This window comes from Rhinatrema bivittatum, chromosome 9 (genome assembly GCF_901001135.1).
Source record: "Rhinatrema bivittatum chromosome 9, aRhiBiv1.1, whole genome shotgun sequence".
NCBI classification, from domain to species: domain Eukaryota; kingdom Metazoa; phylum Chordata; class Amphibia; order Gymnophiona; family Rhinatrematidae; genus Rhinatrema; species Rhinatrema bivittatum.
In genome coordinates this window covers 194786029-194803786 of record NC_042623.1, presented here as the reverse complement: position 1 = coordinate 194803786, position 17758 = coordinate 194786029, and the positions used below count along the sequence as shown (strand labels likewise).

Here is a 17758-nt window from a genome sequence, read left to right as displayed (position 1 = left end):
GGACTCTATTTAAAGGTACCTTGTCGGGAGATGCCCTGGCTCCGCCCTCCTGACCCCAGCCTATATTAAGGCAAGGCCTGCCCTCAGACCTTGCCTTGGCTTCCTTTGGCTCCCGTTCCGGTACCTGGAGGTTCCTGTTCCTGAATCTACATTCTGACCTGCTGGACCCGAGACTCACGCTTGTTCCTGGACTACAAGAATCGCTACCTGCCTTGACCCACACTTGACCTCCGGACCTGAGACCCCATGTAAGTCCAGCCGGCCCCGGTACCCAAGGAGCTGGCTGGACTTACACCACTTCCCTGAGGGGAACAAGGGCTGGTAGTGATGAAGTCCCAGCGGGGTCTCAACCTCTCTCTGGCCTCGCCAGCCAACGGTAGGAACCTGTGGGGCTCCTCCCCATAGGTAGCACCAACTCCCCCTCGGCCCAAGGATCCATGACCCTAACAGCGGCTAAGGCTCTTTTGCAGTCCAAACTGTACAGTTCTTGTTTGCCTTGGTGCAAATGGGGCCTAGGAAAGAATGTTGGCAAGATGATGGACTTGTTTAAATGGAAGTTAGTTACTACCTTAGGCAGGAACTTGGGGTGAGTACACAAGATCACCCTGTATTGAAAAAAATTAGTTTCAAGTGGATAAGTCACTAAGAACTGGAGTTTGCTGATCTTGCATGCTGAAGTGATTGCCACCAAAAATATGACCTTGCAGGTCATGTACTTCAGGTCACAGAAATGTAGTAGCTCGAAAGGAGCTTTCATCAGCTGGGCAAACCCCACATTGAGGTCCCAGAACACAGAAGGCAGCCTTTAGAGGAAGCTTCAACTGAAGCAGACCTTTTATAGTGGAGGGTGAAGCCAGCTTTGCAGTCTACGATAGCTCACTGGATTAAGCAGGTAATTATGGCTGCATATGTGGCTGCTGAAAAACCGTTACCTACTCAGGTTAGGGTTCATTCCACTAGGGCTCAGGCAGTGTCATGGGCAGAGGTTAGATAGTTGACTCCTGTTGACATCTGCCAAGCTGCAACATGGTCTTCCTTACATATCTACTCCAGGTATTATCATTTGGATGTGCAGGCCTGGGAGGACGCAGCCTTTGCACATGTAGTTTTGACTGGGCAGCGGATAGCCTCCCACCCTATTCGAGAGTAGCTTGGGTATAATACCACTGGTCTGGAATCCATCTGTCTAAATGCTAGGAAATGAGAAATTACTACTTACCTGATCATTTCTTTTTCCTTAATATAGACAGATTGATTCAGCTTCCCGCCCTCAGCTGCCAAATGAGTGTCTTATGGTCCTCCTGTGTGCCTACATGCTCCAGGGGTTTCTGTAAGTGTTCATACATTCTTTGCCTGAGTTCAGTGGGCTCCGAAGGCGATTCAAATATTTGAATCCACTAAAGATTGCGCCTTTTCCATAGCGGGACCTACAAATATGGAATTCAATGCCCCCCGAACTATGCCAAGAACACTGTACAAAAACCTTTAAAAAACCCTAAAAAATTGGCTATTTAAACTGGCATATACATAACATCACCCCCCGCCACCCTCTACCTTTGGGAGAGGGTGGCGGGGGGTGATGTTATGAAACCTTGGACCCTAATCTATGTTATGAAACCTTGGACCCTAATCTATTTAACTTTTAGTTAATTTTTAGAATATAGTTTCTATACAGAATTCTTGTAAATAGTTTTTTATTCAATCTCTTATCTAATCGCCCTACTCAAGGCCTATGGACCCTTTCTCTTCCTCTACTCTCCCAACTTGTTCCTTCACCTCCCTGTTACATCTAACTTTATTTTTCACTTCCTAAATTATGTTTATTAACCCCATTATCAGTAAACCGATGTGATATGCAAATGAATGTTGGTATATAAAAGTTTTTAAATAAATAAATACATACATTTTGAGGATACTCAGGACTTCTGCTCTCGGGTCAGGAATTCTTCTAATTTCAATGTTGAGACGTTGCCCCACTTTCTCCATAAACTTAGAATACAATAAGTCCTCTGGTGGAGAGACCAGCTCCGGTTGTTCTTCTGTCAGATCAGAGGGGTATCCTGTGAAGGATCCTAGTGACGTGAAAGGCTGGGGGGAAACATCCCCAGGAGGAGAAGTCAGTAGAGTTGGCCAGGAGAAAGATCTGGACTGAGGCTATCTTGTGGCAATGGGAGGGCTTCCAGCGGTGTCTCTGCTGGTCCTTTCCCTTGCTGCTCCATGGTAGTTGTTACACGTGCCATCCGCAGCAGTCCCATGGCACGGCCCCTTCACCTCTCTACAGTAACTCCAGCTCCTGGTTCCTCCTCTCTGGCGACGGTGGGCCACCAGCTCCGTCCTCAGGCCTCCCCTGGTACCTCCAGTTCAGCTGCAATCCCTGGCATTCCCAGTCCAGCCACCGCATCCATTGCTTCATGTCGGGCCTCTCCGTGTGGCCTGCAGAGAGATGCCGCTACACAGTGCCGTGCCCCTCCCTAGGCGCGCACGCGTGCATCTCCAAGGCTTATGTAGGGCCCGTGGCGGGAACCAAGCCACGGCCTCGGATGATGACATCAGCGGAGCTTCAGTATTTAAGTGCAGGCTCCGCTCCCTAGCTTTGCCTTTGCAACAGGTCTTGCTGGTCAAGTACTCGTTGCCTCCTTAGAGATTCGTCTCACTCCTTTGTTCCTGTTCCTCGTTTGATCCTGGTTCCTGTCTCCTCGTTCCTACGCCTTGCACCTTACCTTGGACTGCCTACACAGACTTTGACTCTGCTTCGCCTGACTACGCCATTGACTCTCTCCAAGCCCGGACCTCTGCTTCGCCTGACCACGCCATTGACTCTCTTCAAGCCTGGACCTCTGCTTCGCCTGACCACACCATTGACTCTCTCCAGACCCAGACCTCTGTATTGCCTGACTACGCCATTCCCTCTCTCCAGACCCGGACCTCTGCATTGCCTGACTACGCCGTTGCCTCTCTCCAGACCCGGACCTCTGCATTGCCTGACTATGCCATTGCCTCTCCCCAGACCCGGACCTCTGCATTGTTCGACTACACTAGACTATCTCTGTGATCAGACCTCAGCCTTGCTTGCCACTGCTTCCAGATTGCTGCCAGCCCTGACTCAAGCCTGTTCCTCGATGCCTCTTCAACTTACTTCCTGGACTTATTCAATTCAGGCTTCGGCCTGCTCTTGCTCGGGCACCCCCTGTCTGCCTTCGTTCCTTTGGCACCCGAGTCTCCAGGACACTACCTTGTCTAGCTTAAGACTGTACCATCTCTCTCCTGCTGTCTCTGGGCTGAACTCGATCACCTCATCGACTACATACAGAGACCCACCTAAGTCCGCCGGCCCTGGCACCCAAAGGATCAACCCGCGGGGAACGAGGGCTGGTACTGGTGAAGCTCCAGCTGGCCTCCATTCATCCACCTGCCGACGGTGGGGACCTGTAGGGTTGTGTCAACCCCATCTCGGTCTAAGGGTCCACCTCCGGCGCCACAGTGGTAAGGAATTGAGAGAGTATAAGGGAAATCTGGGACATTGCCTGAGAGGCCAAGGTGTCCTAAGGGCTCAGGATAGGCTGTCTGTGAGGATCACTGGGTGGCAGCCTAGGTTCCCTGGGAGTACCGTTGGGGGGTACTGCAGCCAGCAGGATTTCCGTGTCAGGACCTCTAGGAGAGGGAGGGACCCGTAGGAGGCTGCTTGTGCCTCTTCTGCAAAGGTTCTTGGAAGCTTGATCTTTTCTTATGTTGTGAGACAGTGAACAGGCCAGAGTAGACCCTGGATGAGGCTGAGGAACTATGAGAGGCGGATGGTGAAGAAGGCGCCACATCTGAGTCCACTACTAGGAGTGGGGAAGTTTCCCTGGGTCGTTTGTGCCCTGATGTGTGCTTCTTGGGGGTCTTTGCGACAGTCGGCGTCGATGTCTTGTGCTTTGATCCCGAAGCATGCAGTCGGCTCCCTGCGTTGGACGCATCAATGTGATGGTGATGCGTCAGGGCCCTGACGCTACTCGGCGCAGATGGTGTCTTCAGCGCCATCGACATGCCTCCTGCACTGTGCGTCAGCGCCGTCAGTGCTCACGTTGGCGCCAGCCCAAACGATCCGGGAGGCCCTACTGAGGAGGCTCAGTGATGCATCAACTCTTTGGAGGCTCGGGGAGGTCCCAGGGAGGACTGAGTCGAGTCTTCAGAAGGGGCATACGACCCCGATGCCGCTTCATGACGTTCTGCGATCCTGGCAGGCTTCTGTCGCTGGGCTTGGGAGAAAATGCGTCCGTAGTACCTGCAGGTCGCCTGGTCATGATCTGGTCCGAGGCAGATGTAGCATCTGGTGTGCCCGAGGTCACAGACATGATTTTGCCACATTGGCAAAACTTGAAGCCTGGTGGCCACAGCATTTCCTCGAAAAAGTGAAGAAATTGAAGAAAAAGTGAAGAAAAAAAATACATTTTCCTCTTTTCTTTTTTTTTTCTTCAGAAGAAGTGTTCCGCTGAGAAGGAGAGCTCCGCGTGCAGTCAGGCGCATGGTAAAAAACAGACCAAGGGGGATGGAGGAAGCACGGGAGGATCCAAGCAGGCACACTACACTGAAAGACTCAGTGTTCTAAGAGAGCTCCGCTACCTACCCGCCTGGAGGACGCCCAAACAGCATGGCTAATTCATGCCGCTTATCTACGGGAAAAAGTCATCTAGAAAAACACTTGTTTCCTTTGTTTTCTCTCAAAATAGAGACTCGGTTATGAAGCATTTTTTTTTTAGGAGCAGAGCTGTCTTGTTCAATGGGCAAAAGGTCTGTCTTTTTTCTGATCTCTCAAGGGCTACTCAGACTCATAGGAAAAGATATCTGGCTATGCTTTCTGAAGGCCTCTTTACTAATTTGATTTTCTTGTAAATGTATCCTGCAGTTGAATAATGAGTCATTGCAGTTATGGAGGGTTTTTTTAGATTCCAAGAAGACCCTCAGGGAACTAGCGAGTATTATCTTTGCTATATATTTTATGTAATATTGAGCTGCTTCTTCCTTTATAGTTAGATTTCTTCTTACATTTTGCAGTGTTTTGTTAGAGCTCAGTCACTGTGGACTTTAAGGACATATGTTTTGTTAGGTACCCTTGATATTTTTTCTCTTCTTTTATTGTTTTTCTTTTTTTCCCCAACATAATGATTTTTTTTTCTGTAGCAAGGTATTCTTGCTATTAATTGCAAATTTAATAAATATGTAACTTAAGAAAAAAACGTAAGAACATAAAAAGTGTCATGCTGGGTCAGACAAAAGGTCCATGTAGCCTAGTATCCTATCTACAGCAGTGGCCAATCCCAAAAAGTAGAGTCAATTTCCTGTTGCTTACTCCTTGAGTAAGTGGTGGGTTTCCTGGAGTCACCTGGTTAATAACTGTTTATGGACTCTTCATTCAGTAACATGCCCAAACCCTTTTTATACCCAGCATGCTACTTGCCATAAACCACAACCTCCAGCAACAAATTCCATAGCTGGATTGTGTGTTTAGTGAAAATATAACCTTTCTTCAATTTTTTATTTATTTATTTTATTTGAAGAGTTTTATATACCGTTATTCGGTGAAGCCATCATAACGGTTTACATAGTGAACAAATATATTCAAGGAAATTTTGAGATATTATTATAACATTGTGAACGTTAAAGTAAAAACATAGAATAACAATTCTAGTAAGTAAAGTAAGGTTGGAAGAGGAGGGAAATGAGTTAGATAGGAAATGTAGTTCTTAGTTCATTTGAGAGTAGGTATGAGCAGATTATTGGGGGTCCGTGAAAAATTTGCGAAACAGTAAAGTTTTTAGGTCTTTTTTGAAGGTTTTAATGTTGTGTTGCGTTCTCAGGTCTTCAGGTAGAGTGTTCCAAAGATTGGGGGAGGCGATGGAGAAGGCTCTCTCTCTTGTTGATGTTAGATGAGCATCTTTGATGGTGGGGATTAATAAGTAGTTTGCGTTATTGGATCGTAGATTTCTTGAGGAGTTTTGAAGAGTTATGTTAAGGGTGTTTAGGCCTTGATGATCGTTGTTAAGGATTTTGTGGATGATAGTCATGGATTTGTATGCAATTCGTGCAGTAATAGGGAGCCAGTGAAGTGAGGATAAGATGGGTGTAATATGGTCATTTCTTTTTGTCCCAGTTAGGACTCTCGCAGCGGAGTTCTGAAGTATTTGGAGTGGTTTGAGGGAAGAGAGTTACAGTAGTCAAAGGTGGAGAAGATAAGAAGCTGAAGGACGGTTCTGTAGTCATCAATGCTGAGAAATGGTTTAAGATGTCTTAGGGTAAGGAGTCTGTGGTAACCTTCTTTGGTTTTATTTGAGATGTGGTTCTTAAAGGAAAGGTCTTTGTCAATGATAATTCCAAGGTTTGTTTTAAATCTGCTACCTGTTAGTATCAAGATGCATCCCCTAATCATAGTACTGTTTGAAAGGGTTGATAACCATTCTCTCTTTACCTTTTCCACTCCATTTATGATTTTACAAACCTCTATCAGATCGCCTCTCAATTGTCTTCTCTTTGCTGAAGAGCCCTAATCTGTTTAGCTGTTCTTCATTCCATCCCCTTTTCCATTTTTGTTCTCTTCTCTGCACCTTTACTAATTCTGCTCTATCTTTTTTGAAATGGGGTGACAAGAACTCAATACTCAAACCACACTCAAGAAAACAATATTCAAGATGCAGTCATACCATAAATCTACATCGAGGCGTTATGATGCTCTCCGTCTTATTCTCTATTCCTTTCAAATACTTTTTAGCATTGTTTGCCTTTATGACCACCACTGCACACTGAGCTGAGGATTTCAATATATTGTGTGTGTCTAAATTTAGGATTATTTTTCCCTGTGCATCACTTTGCACTTCTCCACAATAAATTTCATCAGCCATTTAGATCCCGTGTCTCACAAGGTCCTTCTGTAGTTCCTCAGTCTGCCTCAGTCAGTTTTAACTACTTTGAATATTTTTATGTCATCTGCAAATGTGATCACATCACTCATTGCTCCCTTTTCCAGATTATTATTATTTGTACTATTTTATTATTCCGCTATTTCCATTTGTTTAATGCAGATTACAATTTTACATGCATAAAATACACAAAGCATAAAACATCACAAAATAAGAACATAAGAACATAAAAAAGTAACAAATAATATAAAATATAAAATGCACTACAAATTAAATTTTAATATAACAATAATATGTCTGTACCTTCCACTCTCAAAGGAGTGGATCCCATGTAGGTGGCTTATGGATCTTGGTCTGCTTGACTGTCTAGGGCTGAGAGATACCCGGCTACACTCTTGACACTATTAGAGCAAATGGATTCTGGATGCTTGTTAACGAATAAGTTAAACACCACCAGTCCAATAACAAATCTCTGGAGCACTCCACTATTCACCTTTTCTCCACTGGGAAAACTTACCATTTAGTCCTATTCTTTGTTTCCTATCTTTTAACTAGTTACCAATCCATAATAAGACAATGCTTCCTATTCAATGACCTTGTAGTTTTCGGGAGACTTTCCCCACCACAAAGACCTTCCTTCCCTGCCTTTCCGAGGAGGCCAGCCCCACCCACCTCATCTCTTGATATGAACCTACTAGGGGCACATACTGGGCCCATCAAGGGCAAGAAGTAGCAAGTGAGTGTGGGGACTGAATCAGTGGCACTCACAGTTCTCACTTCCTACATGGAATACAAGAGGGGAAAGGGCCATTAAGCATGAGCTCGCTTAGTCCCCTCACTCACTTGCAACTTACAACTAAATCTCTGGGGCTGCTTCAGGAGAGATGAGCTAGAGGGTTTAGCAGCTTGGGTAGGAGAGAGGCAAAGATGATAACTCCAGTGAGAATGGGAACACAGAAGTAGCAACTCCTCCAGTAGATACAGGAAGAGATGAGGGGCAGAGACAGCAGCTCTAGGAGGGCACAGAGGGTAGTGGAGCATGGAGGATTTGAGGGAATCAGGGGGGGGACAAAACAGTTGGTGGCAATTCAGCAGAATAAAAGGCTAGATCTTTAAAAACTGGATTAACACCTTAATGAAGTGTTATTTGTACAAGGTATTCTTTTGACAATTTATTTAAGCATTTTCACTCTTTTTAGGCTTTGATAAAAGCAGAACCTTTATATCAGGCATTAAGCTCTTTAAATCTATTCACTAATTTTACTGAATTAAAATTCTGAAATCCAAAATAAATTGTATTAATTGTAATTGTTGATGCTATACACCAGTGGCATTTACTTCATATGCAATAATGAATGTGCATGAGCTAGAGTTGCATGCACACTCCTTGAACGGTAAGCAAATCTAGCTCATGCATATTCAGTAGGCATCCTGAAAATCTGACCCATCTGTGGCCCTAGAGGATTGGAAGTAAATACCACTGCTATACACGTTCTAACCTTTATCTTTTATACTTTATTTAATTAATTTTATCTGTATGGTATTCTTTTCTTGCAAAGTTTTCCTTCATACTACCATGGACATCTGCTGCAATAAAACAAGGTGCTTTTAGTCTGCAGAAATTACTTACGTTGGTGTAAGATCTAGTAGATCTATGGATTTGGTCTTCATCTCACCTCCTTTTTCATATTCTAAAATGATACCTACAAGACATAGAATCAAAGCAAATGACTTTTCCAAACTTGTTTATCTTTACATAGCTTTATAATTCTGTGCAGGAAGAACATCTTTATAGAGCAAATGCATAGAACCATTGTTCTAACACACTGAAGATGAGGCTGCTACTCCAGCCACTAATGAGATGGCAAATGAAAGAGACATATTGAAATATTTTGGAGCATTAGGTATGTCTAGACCCTAAACATTTTTAGAATTTAAGGAGACATTTATTTATTTATTTATTTATAACTTTTCTATACCGAAGTTCAAATAACAGAGTTAATTATCACTCCGGTTTACATTGCAACCATAAAAAACAGTGGCAACCCGGAGCTGCTGCTGCGATGAGAGGCCGCAGATAATCCAGAAAAAACTTCAGACGAGGTTGAAGAGGTTCCGGATAGGCGAGGAGGGGACGGACTATCCTCCAAGTCCACGACTAATAGTGGTGAAGGGCTTCTTTGTCTCTTATGCCCAGTTGGATGTTTCTTGGGCTGTTTTGTTAATGGCTGCGTTGGCAGTGTCGATGGGAGAGGCTATGCGTCGGGTTGTGTCAAAGGCCTCACTATTTTCAATTGCAACGCAGCATCATCTGTGCGTCGATGTGTCGGTGCTTCGATGTACCGACGCTTTCGACACAGACTGTGGTTGTGACGTCTGCGGTGCAACTCCCGCGCCCTGCATCAATGGTAGTCGTGGTTTTTTTGGCGTCGGGTGTTTGGGACCCTCCACAGAAGTGGCCCTTCGATGGGATTGGGCCTTTGACATCTTTTTCGGTCCTGGGGACAACCTGGCTAAAGCCTCAGTGGGGGCATAAGAACATAAGAAAATGCCATACTGGGTCAGACCAAGGGTCCATCAAGCCCAGCATCCTGTTTCCAACAGTGGCCAATCCAGGCCATAAGAACCTGGCAAGTACCCAAAAAACTAAGTCTATTCCATGTAACCATTGCTAATGGCAGTGGCTATTCTCTAAGTGAACTTTATAGCAGGTAATGGACTTTTCCTCCAAGAACTTATCCAATCCTTTTTTAAACACAGCTATACTAACTGCACTAACCACATTCTCTGGCAACAAATTCCAGAGTTTAATTGTGCGTTGAGTAAAAAAGAACTTTCTCCGATTAGTTTTAAATGTGCCCCATGCTAACTTCATGGAATGCCCCCTAGTCTTTCTACTATCCGAAAGAGTAAATAACCGATTCACATCTACCCGTTCTAGACCTCTCATGATTTTAAACACCTCTATCATATCCCCCCTCAGGGGGGGATATGATAGAGGCCGATGTGTTTTCTCCGAGCTGGGCAATGCATGCAGCTCTTTGACGTTGCACCCATGGGGACATGCGTCCGCAGTCCCTGCAGTTTGCCTGGTCATGTCTAGGACCGAGGCAGATGTAGCAGAATTGATGTCCATCAGTGAGAGACATAATTTTCCCACAGTCGCAAATCTTAAAGCCCGGTGGATGAGGCATATTAAGTTAAGAGTGATCCCTGTGGTGTTCTGCCAAGTTTTTGTCACTTTTTTCTTCACAAATATATTTTTTTCCTCACAGGAGAGAAGAGCTCTGCGTGCAGTCAATCGCGCGGAAAAAAATAGACTGAGGAACCTCGGGGGGGGGGGGGGGGGCAGGGCAACATACAAGATGGAACACCTCACTAAAAGACTTTGGTGATCTTGGAGAACTCCGCCACCTAGTGGCATGGAGGGCGCACCCAGACAGCATGGCTAATTCCGCTGCTTATCTATGGAAAATCAATTCTTCTTTTTCTTTCTTTTTTTCTTTTTTAATTCTCCTTCTAAAATCCGAAGCAATCCCCAGTAGGGAAATGCACATCCACCATCTGCTGCAGACAGAGAATACTAGAAGGCTGATGTCACTGCAGGACTATATATACTGTGACATCAGTTTGCTTAGTCTCCATCTGCTAGCAGAGGTGCATAACCCACTGGTTCTGAATCCATCTATCCACATGCTAGGAAAACTTATGTTTAAATACTAAGTCCTGGTTATCTCATTATAAATTACTGTTAAATACTGAAATAATTATTTTCATTAAATGTTTCTCTACTACATTTCCTACACTTCATTTTGACGGTCATAGCATCCCAGTCGTTCAGCAAGTGAGAAATATGGGAGTAATAATTGACCCTGCCTTGACAATGATTCCAAACATTAAGCCATAGTCAGGTAATCATTTTATAAGTTACTATCACAACGGGAACTGAGACCACTCCTTGAAGCCTCTTATTTTCACACTATCCCAGGGAAACCAGGGTTCAAATCCCACTGGCGCTCCTTGTGACCTTGGGAAGGTCACTTTACCCTCTGTTGCCTCAGGTACAAAATTAGATTGTAAGCCCTGTGGGGATAGGGAAATACCCATAGTACCTGAATGTAATCTGATTTGATGTGCATTTTGAAGTGCCGAAAAGCGGAATATAAAAATCTAAATAAATATTCTCCAAGCTCTTGTATTAACAAACCTAGATTATTGTAATGATTTGTTTATTGGTATTCCTGCCAATACTATATGTCCGTTATAACTGATGCAAAGTGCCACAGTGCATATCCTGGCTGGAACCTGTCTGCATATTTCTGCAGTTCTTACATCATTACATTGGCTACCAATTAAATAGAGGATTCAGTTAAACTAGCTTTTTTAATACACAGATTATATGAAGGCTCTGAATTCTGAATGAATTCTGTAATCTGGATTTGCTAGAAATGCCTTTGGTGAAACTTGTGTACCTGGGCATTCCAAGAGAGAGCACTTTCAGTGGCTGGACTGATAATTCTGGAACTCCCTCCCTGAGCAGATTCAGGCTATTGAATATACTAACGCCTTTAAAAAGTCTTAAAAAATCCACTTTAGGATGGCATTTAACATTTTATACCATCATAAATCATAGTTGATTTTTTTCTGCAGGCCGGATTGATGTCCCTGATAGAGTATTGTGTTTTATCAGCTTTGTTTTATTCGGGATTTTATGTATGTTTTATTCTGTTATTCTCCACCTCAAACTACTTGCGATTTGTACAACTAATAAATGTATTAAATAAATACAGGTATCTGGCATAGGGTATGAATATTTATTTATTAAAACCTGGTTACTTATTTCTCATCAGAAAACCTCAAAGCGAGGTACAATATATTATAGGTAAAACACCATACAGCAATAAAACAAATACATCAGCATAAATAATCCCTATCAAATCCCAATTTACTGCTCAGAAAACATATACCATAATACTAAAACAAAACAGCATAAATTATCCCACCATTTTCCACTTAATCAGTGTCAGATCCTATATAAATGCTCTAAAAGCCAGGTCTTCACCATCTTCCTGAACCAAATATAACTGGGCTACAGGGATAATGGTCCAAATTTATGTCCAAAATAACAAAAGGCTGAATAACAAGTGGAACTCAATCTAATCTTGTCAGATGTCAGTAGTCAGCAAAAATTGCTGAGCGGAGCATAGAACCATTACAGTAAGAAACACTCTTAGAAAAAGGAAGCTACCAAATAAATCTAAGGGGTAGATTTTCTAAGGTGCGCGCGCTTCCCGGGATGCGCACATGGACGTGCCGACTTTATAACATATGCGCTAATGTTATAAAATCGTTGGGCCGCGCGTACATGCGCGCTGGATTTTGTAATCCACGTGCGCAAGGGGGGAAGATTTAGTCAATTCCCGCGTGGCGACGCATCCCAGCCTTCCCCAGTTCCCTACCCCCCCTAACCTTCCTTCCCATTCCCCTCTCCTCCCCACCCCCTAAACCTACTCTAACTTACTTTTTTTTTTTATTTTAATGTACATGTTACTGCGCCTCTGGAGCAGTAGTAACTTGCATGCACCAGCCTCCAGCCCTGCCCCTCTCCACCCCCCGGACTGCCCCTTTATCTGGGCCCGGAACTTCGGCATGTAATTTATTTATTTATTTTTTAATACCGATGTTCCTGTATAGGATACATATCGCACTGGTTTACATGTTCCTGTATAGGATACATATAGCACCGCCGACAGTTCAGTTTCAATGGGGATTACGCACGTGGCCGGAGCCCTTTGAAGATGCGTGCGGCGCGCACAAGGCCCAGCCACACACATAACCCCCGTTTTTTACGCGCGTGGCCCATTTAAAAATGTACCCTTAAGCCACCAGCTATATAAAAACATAAGAATATAAGAAATGCCATGCTGGCTCAAACCAAGGTCCATTGAGCCCTGCATTCTGTCTTCAACAGTGTCCAGTCCAGGTCACAAGTACCCAGCAGATCCCATAAAGCAGATCTTTTTTTTTTTTTGTTATCCACTCGGAGGGATAGTAATAGCTTTCTTTAGCCCGCATGGCTATTATTATTTAATGGATTTTTCCTTCAGGAACTTTGCCACACCTTTTTTTAAACTTCACTATGCTAGTCGCCTTGACCACAGCCTCTGGCAAGATTTCATAGCTGAATGATGCGCTGGATGAAAAAGTACTTTCTATGATTTGTTTTAAATCTGGTAGTTGTTAAGTCTTTTATTTGCCCATTCCACCTTACTCCTGATTTTATAAATTTGTATGGTGCCCCCTCTCTCCGCCTTCTCTCTTCCATACTGAACCGATCCTCGTTTTGTCCCATTACATGCAGAGATATGTAAAGAAAATTTGCTTTTCAAGTGTTCTCTGAAGGCAGTGGCTCACCAGTTAACACGAGGGTGGTCATCACCACTCACTTTCCAGAAACCGTATCGAAAAGCATCTTGTGCATGCATGGCAGTCCTTCACTATTGTTGTGATCCTGCACCATGCCTCAATTCAATTACCAAGCTAATAAGCTCAACTCCAACAGGGGAGGAGGAGGGAGAGCATGTGTGACTGGTGAGCCACCGCCTTCAGAGAACACCTGTTAACAGGTAAGCAAGGTAACTTTCTCTGAAAACAAGTAAATTGGAAGTTAGGGGAGCTGGACGGGTTTGCACGATATGTTTCACACCCGGCTGAAACCTCTTCACCGGTTTGCCAAGCATTTCCTTCCTTCCTTCCTTCCTTCCTAAGAGACCCGGGAAGCCCCCCCCACCCCGGCCGGCACCGACCCCCCCACGATATACAGACCTGGAGGGTAATAACGGAGCAGGAACCGTTTGAGTTTCATCGCGGCGGAGCAGAGTGGAAAAAGGGGGAGGGGGAGAGGAGACCGGCTGTAACCATGGGAACATCTAAACACAGGCGCTGCTGCGGCGATGCGCAGGCGCGGAGGTAGCCCCGCCTCCAAACAATAACGTCAGTAGGAGCCGCGCTATCCTGTTGTTTTTTTTTTCCAAAGGGAAAGTAGTTTATTTGTTTCTCTGCTTCCCTGTTTATAGTTGTGTGATCGCGGTGACAGGAGGCCGGACCTGTGCCTCTTTCTCGCTGTCCTGACCTCGGCCAGGCTGCCGGCTATCTTTTCTTCATCGTTTTGTCATTTTTCCCTTTTTATGCTAACCACTTTTTTTTTTGTTTTTTGTATCGGTTTGTCAACACCTATAAAAGCAGTCTTGTCAATAAAGTTGTCTGAATCTGTTTGCGGCTGTTAATTTCATAGCAGGCTCGCGAGCAAATTCGAAATAGAGCAGACCCCAGCTGGAGTCCTATGCCAATGGGATGTAATGCAAGTCTATAGCGGAAGGACTCGAACCCGACGGGAAGGGATCAGTGCGCGCCGCTCGCTCCCCCGTAATCAATCCGTAATCTGACCTGCACAAAAAAAGTGCTTCCTTCATGAATGGGAAGACATAGTATATCTCTATAGTTTCCTCACTTTCCTTAAAGGTGATGCAGTAGCATTCCAGAGGAATTGCACTTGCAGCAGTATTTTCAAAGCACACTTTGTTTATTCCAAAATCAGGACTTCTGTTGCTGTCAGTCTGGATTTTTTTTTTTTTTTTTTACTTAATACACTTTTTATACTTTACATAGTAACAGAAAAAGACCAACTGGGTCATCCAGTCTGCCCAGCAAGTTGCTTATGGCAGTAATTGCAGCTCTGAGCAGGTCTACCTCCAGGTTTCTGTTCAGGGTAATAACTGCCACACCATGCTGGTTACTCCTAAGCCTTATGTTAAGGGTAGTAATATTAACATTCAAAACCAAGCACTGTCAAACCCATATCAAAATCACTGCTAACATTTTTACAAGGTGAGCAGCATTCTTGATCATTCAGACAAATGCTGCTTATCCGGGCTATGCTTTTGGACTTGGCCATAGAAGCAGTCCTGCACTTTTTCACTAATTTCTGTGTATCCATATCCCGGAACATGAACATAAAGGTAACAATCCCCATGCCTTTTGCTAGGAGTGGTAGCTACGCTCCATGCGGGTTACTCCCATGCACCCTTTTCTTCATTTCTACCTCTAGGCTTTTAACGATCCACAGTGTTTATCCTATGCCATTTTGAATTTGTTTACTGTTTTCATTTTCACAACTTCTTATAGAAACATAGAAAAGATGGCAGAAGAAGATCAAATGGCCTATCCAGTCTGCCCAGCAAGCTTTCACACTTATTTTTTTTTCCTTTTACTTATCTGTTACTCTTGGCCCTTATTAGTAACTTTTTGGTTCTAGTTACCTTCCACCCCCGCCACTGATGTAGAGAGCAGTGCTGGAGCTGCATCTAAGTGAAGTAGCTTAATTGGTTAGGGGTAGTAACTGCCGCAATAAGCAAGCTACTCCTATGCTTATTTGTTTACTCAGCCTGTGCAATTCAGTCCTTGTTGGTTGTCTGAATATAAATCCTCTTTTCTTTATTCCCCCTGCTGTTGAAGCAGTAAGCTGCGCTGGATATGTATTCCAAGTGAAGTATCAGGCTTAATTGATTCGGGGTAGTAACCTCCGTAACAAGCAAGCTACACCCATGCTTATTTGTTTACCCAGACTATGTAATTCAGTCCTTGTTGGTTGTTGCCTGAATATAAATCCTCTTTTCCTCTTCCCCTCCCTGCCGTTGAAGCAGAGAGCTATGCTGGATATGCATTGAAAGTGAAGTATCAGTCTTATTTGGTTTGGGGTTGTAACCACTGCAACAAGCAAGCTACTCCCCCACTATTTTGTGAATGCAAATCCTTTTTTCCACATTTCCTCTTGCCGCTGAAGCATAGAGCAATGTTGGAGTCGCATTATCAGTGAGTATGTTTATTGAATAAGGGTACTAATCTCCAGGTAGTAGCTGTCATTCCCGCAAGCCACCCCCATGCCTCTTCTCTTCATTCACATCCTCTAGACTTTATGGATCCACAGTATTTATCCCACGCCCCTTTGAAATCCTTCACAGTTCTGGTCTTCACCACTTCCTCCGGAAGGGCGTTCCAGGCATCCACCACCCTCTCCGTGAAGAAATACTTCCTGACATTGGTTCTGAGTCTTCCTCCATGGAGCTTCACATCGTGACCCCTGGTTCTGCTGATTTTTTTCCAACGGAAAAGGTTGTCATTGTCTTTGGATCATTAAAACCTTTCAAGTATCTGAAAGTCTGTATCATATTACCTCTGCTCCTCCTTTCCTCCAGGGTGTACATATTTAGATTCTTCAGTCTCTCCTCATAAGTCATTCGATGAAGACCCTCCACCTTTTTGGTCGCCCTTCTCTGGACCGCCTCCTTCCTGTCTCTGTCCAATTGAGATACAGTCTCCTGAACTGAGCACAGTACTCCAGGTGAGGCCTCACCAATGGGATAATCACTTCCCTTTTCTTACTCGATATTCCTCTCTATATGCAGCCCAGTATTCTTCTGGCTTTAGCTATCACCAATTCACATTGTTTCGCCGACTTCAGATTGTTAAACACTATCACCCCAAGGTCTCTCTCCTGCTCCGTGCTCATCAGCCCTTCACCCCCCCCCCCCCCCCCCCATCGAATATAGTTCTTTCGGATTTCCACACCCCATCTGCATGACTCTGCACTTCTTGGCATTGAATCTCAGCTGCCATATCTTCCTTAAATCCCGTCTCATTCTCTCCACTCCTTCCGGCGTGTCCACTCTGTTGCAGATCTTAGTGTCATCCGCAAAAAGATAAACCTTACCTTCTATCCCGTCCGCAATGTCACTCACAAAGATATTGAAGAAGATATTCTTCTGGAAGGGCATCCACCACCCTCTCCATGAAGAAATATTTCCTGATGTTGGTTTTCCTTTCGTGCCCCCTAGACCTACTGCTTGCTTTCCAACAGAAAAGGTTTGAGGATCATACATCATTAAAACCTTTAAGGTATCTGAAGGTATATATCATCACTCTCCTGCACCACTTCTCTTCCAGTAGATACATATTCAGATCATTCAGCCTCTCCTCATAAGTCTTCCAATACAGAACCCACACCATTTTGGTTGCCCTTCCCTGGTGTGCTCAATCCCATCACTATCCTTTTTGAGATACAGTCTCCACAGCTGAACACAGTACTCCAGGTGAGGCTTCATCAGGAACCTGTACAAGGGCATCATTACCTTTTACTTATTGGTTATTCCTCTCTCTCTCTCTATGCAGACCAGCAATCTTCTGCCCTTAGCTATCGGCTTGTCACATTGCTTTGCCACCTTCAGATCACCAGATGCTATCACCCCAAGGTAACTCTCCCAGTCCATGTACATTAGTCTTTCACCCCCCTCACATACAAGTCTTTTGGATTACCACATCTCAGATGCATGACTCTGCACTTCTTGGCGTTGAAGCCCAGTTGCCAAATCTTAGACCACTCTTCAGGCTTTCTTAAATTACTTTTCATTCTTTCTGCTCCTTCAGGAATGTCCACTCTATTGCAAATCTTAGTATCATCCACAAATAGACAAACTTTACATTCTATCTCTTTAGTAATGACACTCACAAAGATATTGAACAGAATCATTCCCAATAATGATCCCTGTGACACCGCACTTAACACCGTTCTATCTTCTAAGTAGATTCCATTTACCATTTTATGCTGTCTCCTATCAGTCAACCAGTTTATAATCCATGCCACCACCTTGGCGCTCACACCCAAGCTTCTCATTTTATTCACAAGTCTCCTATGCGGGACTATATCAAAAACTTTGCTGAAAATTCAAGTATATCACATTGAGAACTCTTCTTGAGCCAATTCTAAAACAGCCCAATCAAAAACATAAATCAGATTTGTCTGATAGGAC

The 17758-nt window shown here is 44.1% G+C and overlaps 1 protein-coding gene across 2 annotated transcripts in view; it reads right to left on the bottom strand.

The window, feature by feature from the left end:
* DAW1 (dynein assembly factor with WD repeats 1) overlaps nt 1-13832 on the bottom strand; it is a 182039-nt gene extending 168207 nt beyond the window's left edge. For both annotated transcript variants that reach the window (XM_029617049.1, XM_029617051.1), the window contains exons 1-2: nt 13719-13832; nt 8524-8596 (exon numbers count right to left, since the gene is read on the bottom strand). In XM_029617049.1, the coding sequence (XP_029472909.1) occupies nt 8524-8596; nt 13719-13758 (113 nt within the window). In that variant the 5' untranslated portion in view covers nt 13759-13832. The remainder of the gene's footprint in view (nt 1-8523; nt 8597-13718) is intronic.
* Between the last annotated feature and the right edge of the window lie 3926 nt (nt 13833-17758).